Raw genomic sequence first — 13491 nt, forward strand, 5'->3', positions numbered from 1 at the left:
CAACGCGGTGTGACTTAATTGGAAGACAGACGTCTAGTGACAGGCGTCATTAGACCAATAGGAATGTAGTTAACAAACACAAGGACATCTCACTCATCTCCAACTGGCCAAAGTTTCATAATATTTCAGGACACGTCACGCCAGTGGCTCGTTTCAGTGGCTGTGCAAAGCAGTAGGCGTGTCTCTGGACGTTTAACAAAACCGATGGACGCCCGACAGCCAATCAGACTGTAGAACTGTCCCAGGCCACGGTACAACTATAAAGAAATGCGAGGAAACGGCTCTTTCCACGCAAATTAGACAGAAACAAGGACTGATTCATCTTCGACAACATTTAGCTAGATTTTCTTTATTTATATACATATTATTCCAGGTGGACGACCATGGCCTCTGGAGGGGAGTAAGTACAACCGTGTTGTAAAATGTAAACGTCATGCGATGCCCTCAGCTCGGCTAACGCCAGGATGCGTTGTTTGGTTATAAAGTTAGCTTGTTAGCTCGTCGTGTGAATGTAATGAAACTGTCCGGTTCGCTAGCTAGGTTAGCTAATTGGGTCAGTTGTCTCAGCCTTCGCATTTAAGTGGCAACGTTACTAACTACGCATTAACGTTACTTGTCCTGTCAACAACGACGAACGCGGCAGTGCGGTGTCACTTTGGGGGGATGGTGCGACAACACGGGGAAAAAAGTGACAACAAATGTCCGTGGTCCTCCACAAAGCACAGTTCAACGCTGCTGCGCTAACAGCGTAGCGTTAGCTTAGCCTTAGATCAAGGCCAAGGCCATCTCCGCACCGGCATGTTGGCCTGTCCCGGTTTTAATGTCACCTCTAAACTACTAACTAACAGTCAACTAAAGAATCATCCCTTGGTCTGTCTGGTTAACGCTAGAATGGAAGGTCATTTTTTTTGTCCATGCTAGCTGTAGATGGGAAGCTGTCAAAAGCCATTCATCATTGCACCAGCCTAGCATGCTAACTTAGCTGATAGCTTGTATTCGTTTCATCTGATAAACATTTAAAAGGGTTCCATTTCGATACAAGTGAAATGCGTAGTCGCCTGACATTTATTTGAAGTATTTGGGTTGTACAGTTAAGTTGGCAGTGAATTAATATGTATTGTCTGTAGTGCTTTTTCAAAGGGTGAAAATAAAGTTTTTTTTTAATCCTTTTGCTGTGTCATCTGGGCTTGCTCACTCGCCAGTCAGCTAGCTAGCCGAGAGGGGCTAACGCTAGCCAGATAAACAACACGAAACAGAAACTATGAAACATGCTCAAAGTACCCCGGGGTTTCTAGAACCGTCCTGCTATTTCAATAATTACAGTGAAATTTGTCGACAGAAATATGATATCCGATGGAGTTTTATTTTCCACGCTTTAGCTCTTGCGCATGAAGGACCATGGTTTTCTGTTACTGGTACTGTGTTTTGACAACCAAAGCGTGTAGGACTTGCATGAAAGTTATTCCAATCATTCAATAACCAAATCGTAATCTCTTTCACAGCACCAAAAATGATGATCTTTCAACTGCCATTCTGAAACAGAAGAGCAGGCCTAACAGACTGATTGTCGATGAATCTATCAATGAGGACAATAGTGTGGTCTCTCTCTCTCAGGTAGCAATTCTACATTTGTATCACACACTGACATTCAATATGACTTCAAATGTGATGTTGTTGATGCTTATTTATTTTTGTACTAGACCTGTACGTGCCGGTCGGCCACCGGCCTACTTGGGAACGATGCAACTTGGCAACCTAATGATATACGTTGTCATAGCACCTGTTTTAACTGTCAACCGGTGTCCCACATGGATATCTGTGTGTGAAGACTGCAAACTGAAAAGTGTACTTTGCAATCAATTCGGCCCACTGGCAGAGCCTGATTGGTTGAGCCTCAATTGGCTGAGGCAGAGGCTGGAAATTGCACAGGTGAAAGGAGTTTGCCTCATTAGGCAGAGCCTGACCAGAGCCTTTTGTGGTGGTTCTGGAGAACCGTGGATCTGACCGACTCGATACCTGGCACGCTTGTGTTGAATGTGAAGTTGGTGGGTCAAACGGTTCTTGAGTTGCGTGCATTACAACCGTACGCAGAGATGTGGCGCATTATGTAGTAGATTGCTGTATCTGGCAACGAAGTCTTATGCACAATGTATTGTATGTATTGCTGTATCTGACAGTACCTTCCTTACTCTGCATCTGTAACTAACAGCTGCTGTGCTGCCTCTGGGTGGCTGAAATTCCTCTTCAGGATCAATATCTATCTATGCCCTGACTTAAAGTTTATTCAAAATTTCTTTCAGACCAAGATGGACGAGCTGCAGCTCTTCCGTGGGGACACGGTGCTGATGAAGGGAAAGAAAAGGAGGGAGACTGTGTGCATTGTTCTGTCTGACGACACCTGTTCTGATGAAAAGGTCCGCATGAACAGGGTTGTCCGCAACAATCTGAGGGTCCGTCTGGGGGACGTCATCAGGTGGGGAAACTTGGGTGTCTATAACTTTAGATAACTTGAGTTAAACTAGATGATGACATTAACTGTACCCCTCCACCCCCTCTAGCATTCAACCATGTCCTGATGTGAAATATGGAAAAAGGATCCATGTGCTCCCAATAGATGACACAGTAGAAGGAATTACTGGAAACCTGTTTGAGGTCTACCTCAAGCCTTACTTCCTAGAGGCGTACAGACCCATTCGCAAAGGCAAGTATCGGATCAACCTGGTTAGAAATGAAGTGCAACTGCAATATGGTACCAGATAAGGGCATGAACATAACTTTTTTTTTTATCCTTCCCTTGTGCCTCTGAAGGTGACATCTTCCTGGTCAGGGGAGGCATGCGTGCTGTCGAGTTCAAGGTGGTAGAGACTGATCCCTCCCCCTACTGCATTGTTGCCCCTGACACAGTCATCCACTGTGAGGGGGAGCCCATTAGGAGAGAGGTGAGTAGCAGACAGCTTGCAGCGTCGGTGTTATGACTTTGTCAAGATTGAGCATTGAAAATTGGATCTGATCTTTTGTGTGTGCAGGATGAGGAGGAGTCCCTGAATGAGGTTGGCTATGACGACATTGGAGGCGTGAGGAAGCAGCTAGCTCAGATCAAAGAGATGGTGGAGCTGCCTCTTAGACACCCTGCACTGTTCAAGGCAATTGGAGTCAAGGTGAGGTGCATTGAGCAAGTGATCTTCACCTTTGTTTAGCTCTACACACATGTGCTGTACCATGTACCTAAATTAATTTATATTGATGGATAATGTCATAAAAACCTCCTCCCTCTCCAGCCACCACGTGGTATCCTGCTGTATGGACCCCCTGGAACAGGAAAGACCCTGATTGCTAGAGCTGTGGCAAATGAAACTGGAGCCTTCTTCTTCCTCATTAATGGTGCGAACTTGAGCAATAAAACACAACATGCCATGCCTTTTATATTGTCATATTTGATGGCAAATAATCCCAGTACTCCTCCACTGACTGTGTGGTAAAGTGTCATCCATCAATTCTCACCACAGGAGCTCCCTCAGTGATCTTTAATTAATCCACAACACCTGCATCATATCGGACGTGAACGGTTGACCTCTGCTTTTGAGTTAAAATAAAAGGCGTCTGTGACAACTTGTCATATCCCAATTAAATGGTTTTAAATAATTTCATTACAAAACGTTTGGAAACAAATGAGTACAAACTAGGTGGTTACTATGCCGCTTTTATTTCTAATGTTATTCTAATTGACCAGTATCACACTTCTGCCCACACTTCTGGTGGACTTTCCCATGGAGACATTATTCTGTTCACTCTACCATAGTTATGCCCACACAGAGGTCAAAGTTCATCTTCAATCTGTTCACCTTGTCCTAGTTGGCAAAGGGTTTCTTTAGCTAGTTGTATAGAACATTCTAGAACTTTAGAGTTAATGGCCACAGTATATGGTTAACCAGTTTATGTGAATTGACCAATGTGTTCATACATTTGTTTGATTTGTCCCACAAACTTTGTTTTACTATGCAGCTTTTTAGTTTGTGGATAAAGGTATATTCAGTGATTTCACTCAAAAAACCTTAGGTTTCGTTTTTGGCTGTGGGACTCGGCCTTTCGTCCAATCAGGATAGTCAAAAACGAAACCTAAGGTTTTTTGACCCCCAGGGGTTAACTGGGGACAGGGAGGAACTCCTTATATGGCCAGCACACTCTATAGTAGGGAGGATTATCAAAACAAAATAAGTGATATTTGAATTAAGTGAAATCACTGAATATACCTTTAAAAAAAGGAGGAATTTAATCTAGCCAAGCTAGTCCATAATCCCAAAGAGGAGTTATCATAAAGTGATCAAAGTTATCTAATTGTTCCAGGATCAGTGTTCATCTCCTATTTGTAGGCATAGTTTAACAATATAAATGAAACACTGGCTGTATGTGTGTGTTTCAAATACACACATCCTTGTATGTGTGTATTTGAAATGACACACGGGATACTTTTCTGAACTAAATGTTTGTTCCTCTGTTCCAGGCCCTGAAATCATGAGTAAGCTGGCTGGAGAAAGTGAGAGTAACTTGAGAAAGGCTTTTGAGGAAGCGGAGAAGAATGCACCTGCCATCATCTTCATTGATGAGCTTGATGCTATCGCCCCCAAGAGAGAGAAGGTCAGGAGAGGGAAACTAAATTGTGACTTTAATGGTGTTCTATTGTTTTTAGTAACTGTTGTGCTTGTCTGTGTGTGTAGACTCATGGAGAGGTGGAGAGGCGCATCGTGTCTCAGCTACTCACCCTGATGGACGGTCTGAAGCAGAGAGCTCATGTCATTGTCATGGCTGCCACCAACAGACCCAACAGCATTGATCCAGCTCTTAGGAGATTCGGTAAATACACATTTCTCTATGCTTAAAACAGGTCCCCAGGAAGAAAGTTGATAAGGTGCTAAATGCCTTTTTGGAGAGGGTGAGCAGAGTTGTGATTGGTGCCCATGACTAATCCAGTATTTAGTTTAAAACCACTCTCGTCTGTAATGGGGCATTAACCAAACGTGATTTTTGATAGTCGACTCGACTACCATCAATCGATTTATAGTCGATTAGTCGGCGGTAAAATATGATATTTTTTTCAATCAAGCATTAAAACATCGTGTTCTGAAACAGCCAGCGAGTGAAGGATTAACTGCAAAACGGAGCCGGTGAATGCAGGCCGAGTGGAATAGTAAGAGAGTGGCGACACACTTTGATCTCACCGCAAAGCGGGTACCTATGGGCTATAGTTCCAAACATTGGAACTATCCCATTGAGATAGAATGAGCACTTCCGCATTCCATTGTTACAGTGGGAGTCAACGCTAGTGTCGCCACTCTCTTACTAGATTACGCTGAATGCCACTCTGATTGGCTGAAAGTAGCTCAGCTGTTTCAAGTCAAAGTTGCAAGTCCACAATGACTCACGGATGGACGCGTTGTGAGCTTGTAGATCTTCTATTTTTTGATGCGCAAGACCTTTCTACGGAGCAGCATAGCATGTTTCGTTGTTCACAATGTTTGTTCAGGTGGAGACTGGAGCGGGGAGGAGGAGGAATGAACGATGCAATGTTTTTCATACAACCCTAAATGTTCAACAAGTTACAACCACAGTTCCTTTGGTTTTTAGAAGGAGCTACAAGCTAGGAGGAGGTTATGATTACATACTAGGTTTGCTAGCTAGAAGGCTGCCAGGCTATGAATCAGATGATCAACTACTTAACTCCATCGCTACTATTATAACTATGATCGTGCGGCATAGCTGTTTATTTTTAATAATGCCGCACGCCTGCACTTTTGTTGGATAAGCATGAAGAAACATGAAATCACGGCAAGATCTACTGTAGTTTGACTGTCACCAAACTGGATAATATTGGGCAGAGTGAGGAGGAACTCCTGCTATACTTTACTGCACCGGACGACACGTCTCCAATCTAACTTGTTGAACAAACTACAGTAATCAACTCGCCAATAGTAAAAGTATTTACACACTGTAGTTGTCCCCATTGAGCGTATGAGGCATATCGCATTCTGCTTCTCCCTAAGAAAATCTGTCTTGAATGCTGCTAGTGCCACCGCTGGTCCGCCGCACACCGCACCTACACGAGTGAGAGTGACGGCAAAACCCACGTACAGTAGGCTTGTATATGATATGAAAACAATCAGCCAGGAATGGATTAGTACTGAAGTTGGCGAACAACCAAACAAAACAACAGAGCTCACAGCTGCATGTCTGCTGTAGAAAATAAAAAAATGTTTTAGCAACGGCAGTTTCCCTGAGTACCAGAGTTTTCATTGAATAAAAATGTTTGACTTGACTAACCTTAGAGGTGCTCTAGAATTAAAAAGCTCTGGGAAACCCTGCTACCTGGAGTGGAATTTGGTCCACATACTGTACTGTATTGTATTAAAATACATTTTAAGCTGGGGTGGGGATGGTTCGTTTTAGTTCTTGTGAAAAAGAAAGGCAGTCTGCACAGTTTCTTGAGCCCCCAGGAAACATTATTGAAGACTGAAGCAACAACATTTCGACCCTTATGGGTCTTCGTCAGGTTGTGAGCTTGCCACCATTGGTGTATGAATGTGGGAAGTGAGGGCGCTGGCGTCGACCACTTCACCTCCCAATGTATGAATGAATGAACCATTGTAAAGCGCTTTAAACACTTGGAAAAGCACTATAAAAATGCAATTCATTATTATAAGGAAAGGAAGCTTGGGAGAGACGGATGAAACAAAAGGTACATCAAGGGTAGCTAATTCAAGATCTACAGAAATAAGAGGGGAAAGATTAATGATTCATAATCAGAAGTCAAGTAATGGAGATTCAGAAAGCAGTGAGTAGCAGTGAGGAAAAGTAAAATGCGACATGCACTAAAATGCTTTTCTTGGTGGTGTCCACTACTGGCTAGTGTTGTCATATTTGCATTGGCCAACAGTTTTAATCCTTTATTAAATACTTTGAAATTGAAACTGCAACCACCAAACGATGTCAAGAACATTAGTATTTGGTATCAGTTGATTGGCTCATTTTATAGGAATCGAAACTGAATGTTTCTAGCGAGCAGGGCCATAGCACATAAACAAAGGAAAACTTCAGATTGCACCAGAGCAATATTTCAAACAAAATCAAATTGATTCATTGTTCAGTGCCATTTTCCTCAAATTAAGCCAAGAATTTCCCATGATCATGAGAACTAATCGAAATAAAATTATTATTGTGCCACTGCTACATTCCGTTTTGATAGACTAAGGAAGTGAGTGAGAACACCAGATGAATGTCTGATGTGAATTGAAACTTTTAATCACTTTCCCGCTTGCGTCAGGATTATCTTGGCACAACGTTGTTTACCTTCACTATGTTTATTTTCCATAAAACATAGTGGAGGTTTCCATTTTCACTGCTGATAAATGCCCAAAACTCACTTGCCCTACATGCAAAGGAGAAGACAAAGCAACTAAACAAACTGATTATCTTCCTGACCACCAACTATGATGCTCCATTCTGTGTAAAACGTGAGGTTTTTGAGGCTGCTTTCTCATCAGCTATATTGTATGGGTGTGAGGCTTGGTTGAAAATCGCCTTGAAGTCTGTTGAAACTCTCTACATGGCTGGAGTGAAATCCCTACTTGGGGTGAGGGTTACTACCCCTAACTTAACCTGCCTGTTAGAAGCAGGACTGCCTTCAATGCAAGCTTTGGTGAGAGAGAAAAGCAAGCCAGGTTCTTCACCAACATACATTAGCGGAATGGCATGCTTGATGACCCCTTGTGGTATGTTCTTCAATTGCTGAAAAAGGAGAACCAAGTCATGTATTCTCATTTATCTGAGATAATGGAAAAACAAGATCATATTGAGAGTGACCGAAGGGATGTGATTCATAAATTACAATCCAAAGAGGGAACAAGATATGACATACCAAGCCATCAACCCAGATCTATCTGTTCACCCACTCTATACCAGCAGTACACCTTACATTGAGGACTATTTGAGGATAACCTTTACACGGTTTCGGTTGTCCGCTCATAGACTGCGTGTGGAAATGGGAAGATGGAGCCGCATACCACCTGAACAGCGGTTTTGCCAATGTAAGACTGGTATACAAAATGAACGGCACATACTGGTGTGTCCCCTCACACAAGATATCAGAGTGAAATATGGACATGACGGTATTGATTTAAGCTCACTCTTTGTGGGCGCTAACGGAGACTTTGCGTATGCTACTGTACATGCCTGCCTGTCACTTGTGGAGCAATAGAAAGCTCCTGTTGTAAAGGGATTCTGTAATGTATATTTTAATGTATTGTACCTTAAAGTCTTTGATTCATGGGTTTTTTATTATTGTTTGGACCCAATGTTTTATACATTTGTGTCAATAAAGAAACTAACTAACTGGACGAGAATTAGATTTTTGAAGTAGAGAAGCATCAGCTTTATTAGGATCAAACAGACCGTGTGATTGTTTGGACTGAAGGGACGTATTTAACAAGTGTCCATGGAGGGTAGTTGGCTGCACCAACTGGAATTGTCACTTTCGTTTTCCCCGCTCGCAGACCGCCATTGTAATAAACTACGTATGTTCGCATTAGCTCACAATGTTTATCTTTCGCCAGAAACCTTAATATTGCGATGTGATGAAAAATGCAAGGCATTGCCTAGCAACCGGGCCAGTGTTAAAAGTAGTATCGATAAAGTACATTAAATGATGGAGAATTCCGACAAAGGCACATAATGTTTAGATTTTTGACAATGGCATTTGTACCACTAATTGTCGTCGTACCCCCCCCACCCCCCCCCCCCCCCCCCCCTTCCAGGGCGTTTCGATAGAGAGGTGGACATTGGCATTCCTGATGCAACAGGCAGACTGGAGATCCTTCAGATTCACACAAAGAACATGAAGCTGGCTGATGATGTTGACCTTGAACAGGTAGACCTTCCAAAGGTAACCTGGTGGAACCTGATCTTAAGGGAATAGCTGCAGTGCTGAAGGATCTTTTCAGGACATCTGGGTGACCTCTTGTCCCATCAGTGGTTGTGATTATTAATATGTAGTCGGAGGAGTTGCAGATTCATATCTGCACCCACATGTCTCATGGGTCTCATTGGCCACCTAGATATACAAAGAAATGGATTAAGCCCCAGGTACCGGTACTTTCCATACTTTCATCCATTTCTTTGTATATCCAGGTGGCCAATGAGACCCATGGACATGTGGGTGCAGATCTGGCTGCTCTGTGCTCTGAGGCAGCTCTGCAGGCAATCAGAAAGAAGATGGACCTGATTGACCTGGAGGATGAGACCATTGACGCTGAAGTCATGAACTCTCTGGCTGTCACTATGGATGACTTCAAGGTGAGAACAGTAAAGAGGATGGATGTGGTTTTATGAATGAAGTTTCACGTGACCTGTGTTGAGCTCTCCCTAACATGGTTCATCCCATTATTCCAGTGGGCCCTAAGTCAGAGCAACCCATCAGCATTGAGGGAGACTGTGGTTGAGGTTCCCAACATCACCTGGGAAGACATCGGAGGTCTGGACGATGTCAAGAGGGAGCTGCAGGAGCTGGTGCAGGTATGCCACTCCGCAGATAGATGTGACTGAAACCGGCACAACACAATATGCAGCTTTTTTTATGATCAATCAAAAATTCTCCTCCTGTCCTCAGTATCCAGTGGAACACCCGGACAAGTTCCTGAAGTTTGGCATGACCCCATCAAAGGGTGTGCTGTTCTACGGACCCCCTGGTTGTGGTAAGACCCTGCTGGCCAAGGCCATTGCTAATGAATGCCAGGCTAACTTCATCTCCATCAAAGGACCTGAGCTTCTCACTATGTGGTTTGGAGAGTCAGAGGCCAACGTCAGAGAGATCTTTGACAAGGTGAGATTATGTAACTGCTGCAATATTCTGAATTGTGATGTGGGTGTATAAGATAAATGTTATGGATTGTCAATTGAAATGGCTAGATAATGGCCCACTTGCTGTGGCCTTCAAGTTAACACATTTGTTTCTATGTTTGAACCCAGGCTCGTCAAGCGGCCCCTTGTGTCCTGTTTTTCGATGAGCTGGACTCAATAGCCAAGGCCCGTGGTGGCAACGTCGGAGATGGTGGTGGAGCTGCTGACCGTGTCATCAACCAGATCCTGACCGAGATGGACGGCATGTCCAGCAAGAAGAACGTCTTTATCATTGGAGCCACCAACAGACCTGACATCATCGACCCCGCCATCCTGAGACCTGGCCGTCTGGACCAGCTAATCTACATTCCCCTGCCTGACGAGAAGAGCAGGATCAATATCCTCAAGGCCAACCTTCGCAAGAGCCCAATCAGCAAGGTGACCACTGCTGCTATGGAAAATATTAAATAACCCACACATAATGACAAACAAAATGGGCAGAAATGTCCACAAGAAATCTCATAATTCCAATTACAATTTACAATTTATATGTCTCAATATAAAAATAACTCTGCCACAGAATATGTCTTTACTAAGGTTGGACGGTTTGGGACATTTAAAAAACCCGGTTTACTATTGCCAAAATACCCTGTTTTTCGGTTTTACATCTAATTAATTTTAACGTGGCCATGCGTTCGCATTATTTCATTTTGTTAATCAGAGACTGCTATTACAGTCTATCGCCACAAGATGGCCCCTTTCGCTATTGTAATGGATCATCAGTCATGTTCGCCTGTCTTGTCCCTCTCTGCCTACCGTAGTGTATTGAGTCCCCAGGAACAGGCAAACGGCGTTGCCTGGCTGCCTGCTCCGAGTTTATCTCAGTGATTATTTTACCCATTACATTAGTATCTTATGATGTGACAGAAACGAGTCATGAACGCATCCATAAACAATGCGCGACGACGCACTGTAAGCTTGTAGATCGGCTATTTTCTGCATGCGCTCCGCAGTACGGCGACGTATAATTAATTCTAGATTGGAAGTGGAGGCGCAGCCGTTGTCTCGCATCAGATTATTTCAGCATGATCAACTGAGTTTAGTTCATGCCTGACAGAGTGGGCCAGTTGCTGTTGCTGATAGGAATATTTTTGCAATGCTGAGCAGCCTGCAACGAATCTGTTCTGTGACTGTCCCAGCATAGCTCTGTCATAGCGATCCACAGCAACAAGTGATTTTGTGACTTGACGTAAACCATACAGCGCACGCACGCACACACACACACGGCTAGCTTATTATTTAGTGCTTGTGTGTCACTTGGCTTCAGCGTTGCCTGTCATGGTGCACGCATGTTAGAGGGAAGTCGGCAACTGGCACAAGAATTTAGTCGGACACAGACGGACGGATGGATCATACGATGCTGCCATTCTCTACTGCTTCCGTAAACGATAATCACGGCCGCCCAACGCTCCCGTTAGGTGAAACGGTTTGCCGGTTTTGACGGACGAAACCTTAATGATATAATTAAACCGAAATACCGCACAACCGTAGTCTTTACTATTTTACTTGGCTCCCTCCTGTGATTGGCTGAGCAGTTTGAAGAAGAAATGATTAATATTCTCTCATATTCTTACTCATTGGTTTCTGACCTAATCTCTTGTGTCTTACAGGATGTTGATCTTGACTTCCTGGCTAAGATGACCAACGGCTTCTCTGGAGCCGATCTCACAGAGATCTGCCAGCGGGCGTGTAAGCTGGCCATCAGAGAGAGCATCGAGAATGAGATCCGCAGAGAGCGGGAGAGGCAGACTAATCCATCAGCTATGGTCAGTGTTGTACTTTCTCTCTTTCATTCACATTTCCATCGTCGTCCACCATTGCTGTTCTGCCTTTTGAAAGTCCATCTCAAAGAGCATCTCTTCCCTAATTTATGTTTTGTAGGAAGTAGAGGAAGACGACCCAGTGCCTGAGATCAGGAAGGACCACTTTGAGGAGGCCATGCGCTTCGCTCGTCGCTCTGTCAGTGACAATGACATCCGCAAATATGAAATGTTCGCACAGACGCTGCAGCAGAGCCGTGGCTTCGGCTCCTTCAGGTATGTTTGACTTTTTCTTTGAACAAATCGGATTTTCAAAAAACGGTGTAAATTGATTGCGTTTTTGTTGAAAAGACAAGTGTAGTCTGTAGTTTCAGGACTCTGCTGAGTTGTACTTTTGCAGCCTTGTTATGGTCACATTGTAACATGTCTACTATTCTCCCCCCCCTCCCTGTCTCTCCTGACAGGTTTCCCTCAAGTACAGGTGCAGGGGGCACCGGTCCTGGCAGCCAGGGGTCAGGGGGCACAGGCATTGGCCCTGTTTTCAATGAAGACAACGATGATGACCTTTACGGATAAGCATATACTGCCCCTCAGTGGCCAGTCCTGGGATCACACCTGTACAAAATCTCACCAGATTCCACATTTTTAGGACTTTGTGCTTCTTTCATGTGTTCCTTTTTTGTATAATTTCCCTCGGGTGGAGAAAGCATGTAGCCGCTTGGTTTGCTCTGGCTTAGCTGTTGGTTGGGGACAAGGTTAGGGTTTGGAAATTGAAAGATTGTTTGCCGTTGAACGGGGAGGGGTGTTGAGTGGCCTCATTCTCAGTATATCACAACTACACGAATGGCTTTTGTGATGGGATTCTCTGCTAGACTATATGAAAGAAAAAAACATTGCTAATTACTTCCTCTTTTTTTTTATGAACAGTAGCATATAATGTATTAAGAGTTTGTCAAGGTTATGTTGTTGAAAATAAAATCTCTCAAAATGGATATGTTGCTGATGTGTCTTTTTTTCACTAACTAGATTGAATGTGATTAGTTCTTTTGATACTTAACGGTTTGCAAATAGTACAGTGGTACGATTATACAATGATGCTAAAAGGATAGCAAAGAAATATAGCAGCGATAAGGCGGGACCAAGAAAGAAGACTATACGCAATAACAATGCACAAATAAGAATCACAGGCTGAGTTGACGCTACCTGGATTTGAACCCATGTAGAGGCAGAAGAATTTTCACAAACCAGCAATTTTCATTGGCTCATAAAAACTGATTTTTTTGTCCGTATAGGTCCAAATTTCACGTGTAGAAGTTTTCGTGCATTTTTGAGTGGTGCAACCACTCCTACAACCAGCAATGTCCGTGTACCTGTGTGTGAGCACGAGTATGTGACTTAATACCAGTAGGGGGAACCAGAAACGGGTATTGCTGTGCCTGCTGCCTGCTAATGAGAGAGGGGGGGGGGAAATTGCACCACTCAGTTCACACAGGTGTGATTTTTAACAAAGATCTGGGAGATACATTTTAACTGTTCATATAATTCAAAATGGCGGGTGATCTAAAGGTCAGGTCAAAAGTCAACATGAAAGTTGTTCAGCACGAGGAGACATGTGTATCAAAGTGTCATTGCCAACGGTCAAACGGTTCATGAGATACGCACGTTCAAAGTTTGCATTTTCAATTGAGTGCTATAGCGCCACCATTTGGCCAATCGTCATGGGCTTCGCATAGTCACCGTTTGGCATGGCCCTCTACCAGATTACCTAACCAGTCTAACAGACTGC

General features: G+C 43.7%; 1 protein-coding gene across 2 annotated transcripts; it reads left to right on the top strand.

Moving 5' to 3' along the window:
* Positions 1 to 223: 223 nt before the first annotated feature.
* vcp (valosin containing protein) lies at positions 224 to 12697 on the top strand. 2 transcript variants are annotated; one of them, XM_083784948.1, is made up of 17 exons: positions 224 to 400; positions 1503 to 1614; positions 2301 to 2473; positions 2559 to 2701; positions 2809 to 2939; positions 3027 to 3158; positions 3279 to 3381; positions 4502 to 4635; positions 4716 to 4851; positions 8805 to 8932; positions 9178 to 9342; positions 9439 to 9561; positions 9656 to 9868; positions 10015 to 10323; positions 11556 to 11711; positions 11827 to 11981; positions 12170 to 12697. In XM_083784948.1, the coding sequence occupies exons 1-17, from the start codon at positions 384 to 386 to the stop codon at positions 12279 to 12281; spliced, it is 2442 nt and encodes an 813-aa protein (XP_083641074.1). In that variant the 5' UTR covers positions 224 to 383; the 3' UTR covers positions 12282 to 12697. The 2 variants fall into 2 exon arrangements, with proteins under 2 accessions (XP_083641074.1, XP_083641075.1); XM_083784949.1 differs by having other exon boundaries at positions 8805 to 8917.
* Positions 12698 to 13491: the final 794 nt, after the last annotated feature.

Source organism: Protomyctophum parallelum, assembly GCF_964188405.1.
Source record: "Protomyctophum parallelum genome assembly, chromosome: 15".
Taxonomy (NCBI): domain Eukaryota; kingdom Metazoa; phylum Chordata; class Actinopteri; order Myctophiformes; family Myctophidae; genus Protomyctophum; species Protomyctophum parallelum.

Coding starts and splice junctions, on each gene's coding strand:
- vcp (XM_083784948.1), top strand. Junction 4,852..8,804: donor TCCAGCTCTTAGGAGATTCG/GTAAATACACAT, acceptor CCCCCCTTCCAG/GGCGTTTCGATAGAGAGGTG. Junction 9,562..9,655: donor AGCTGCAGGAGCTGGTGCAG/GTATGCCACTCC, acceptor TCCTGTCCTCAG/TATCCAGTGGAACACCCGGA.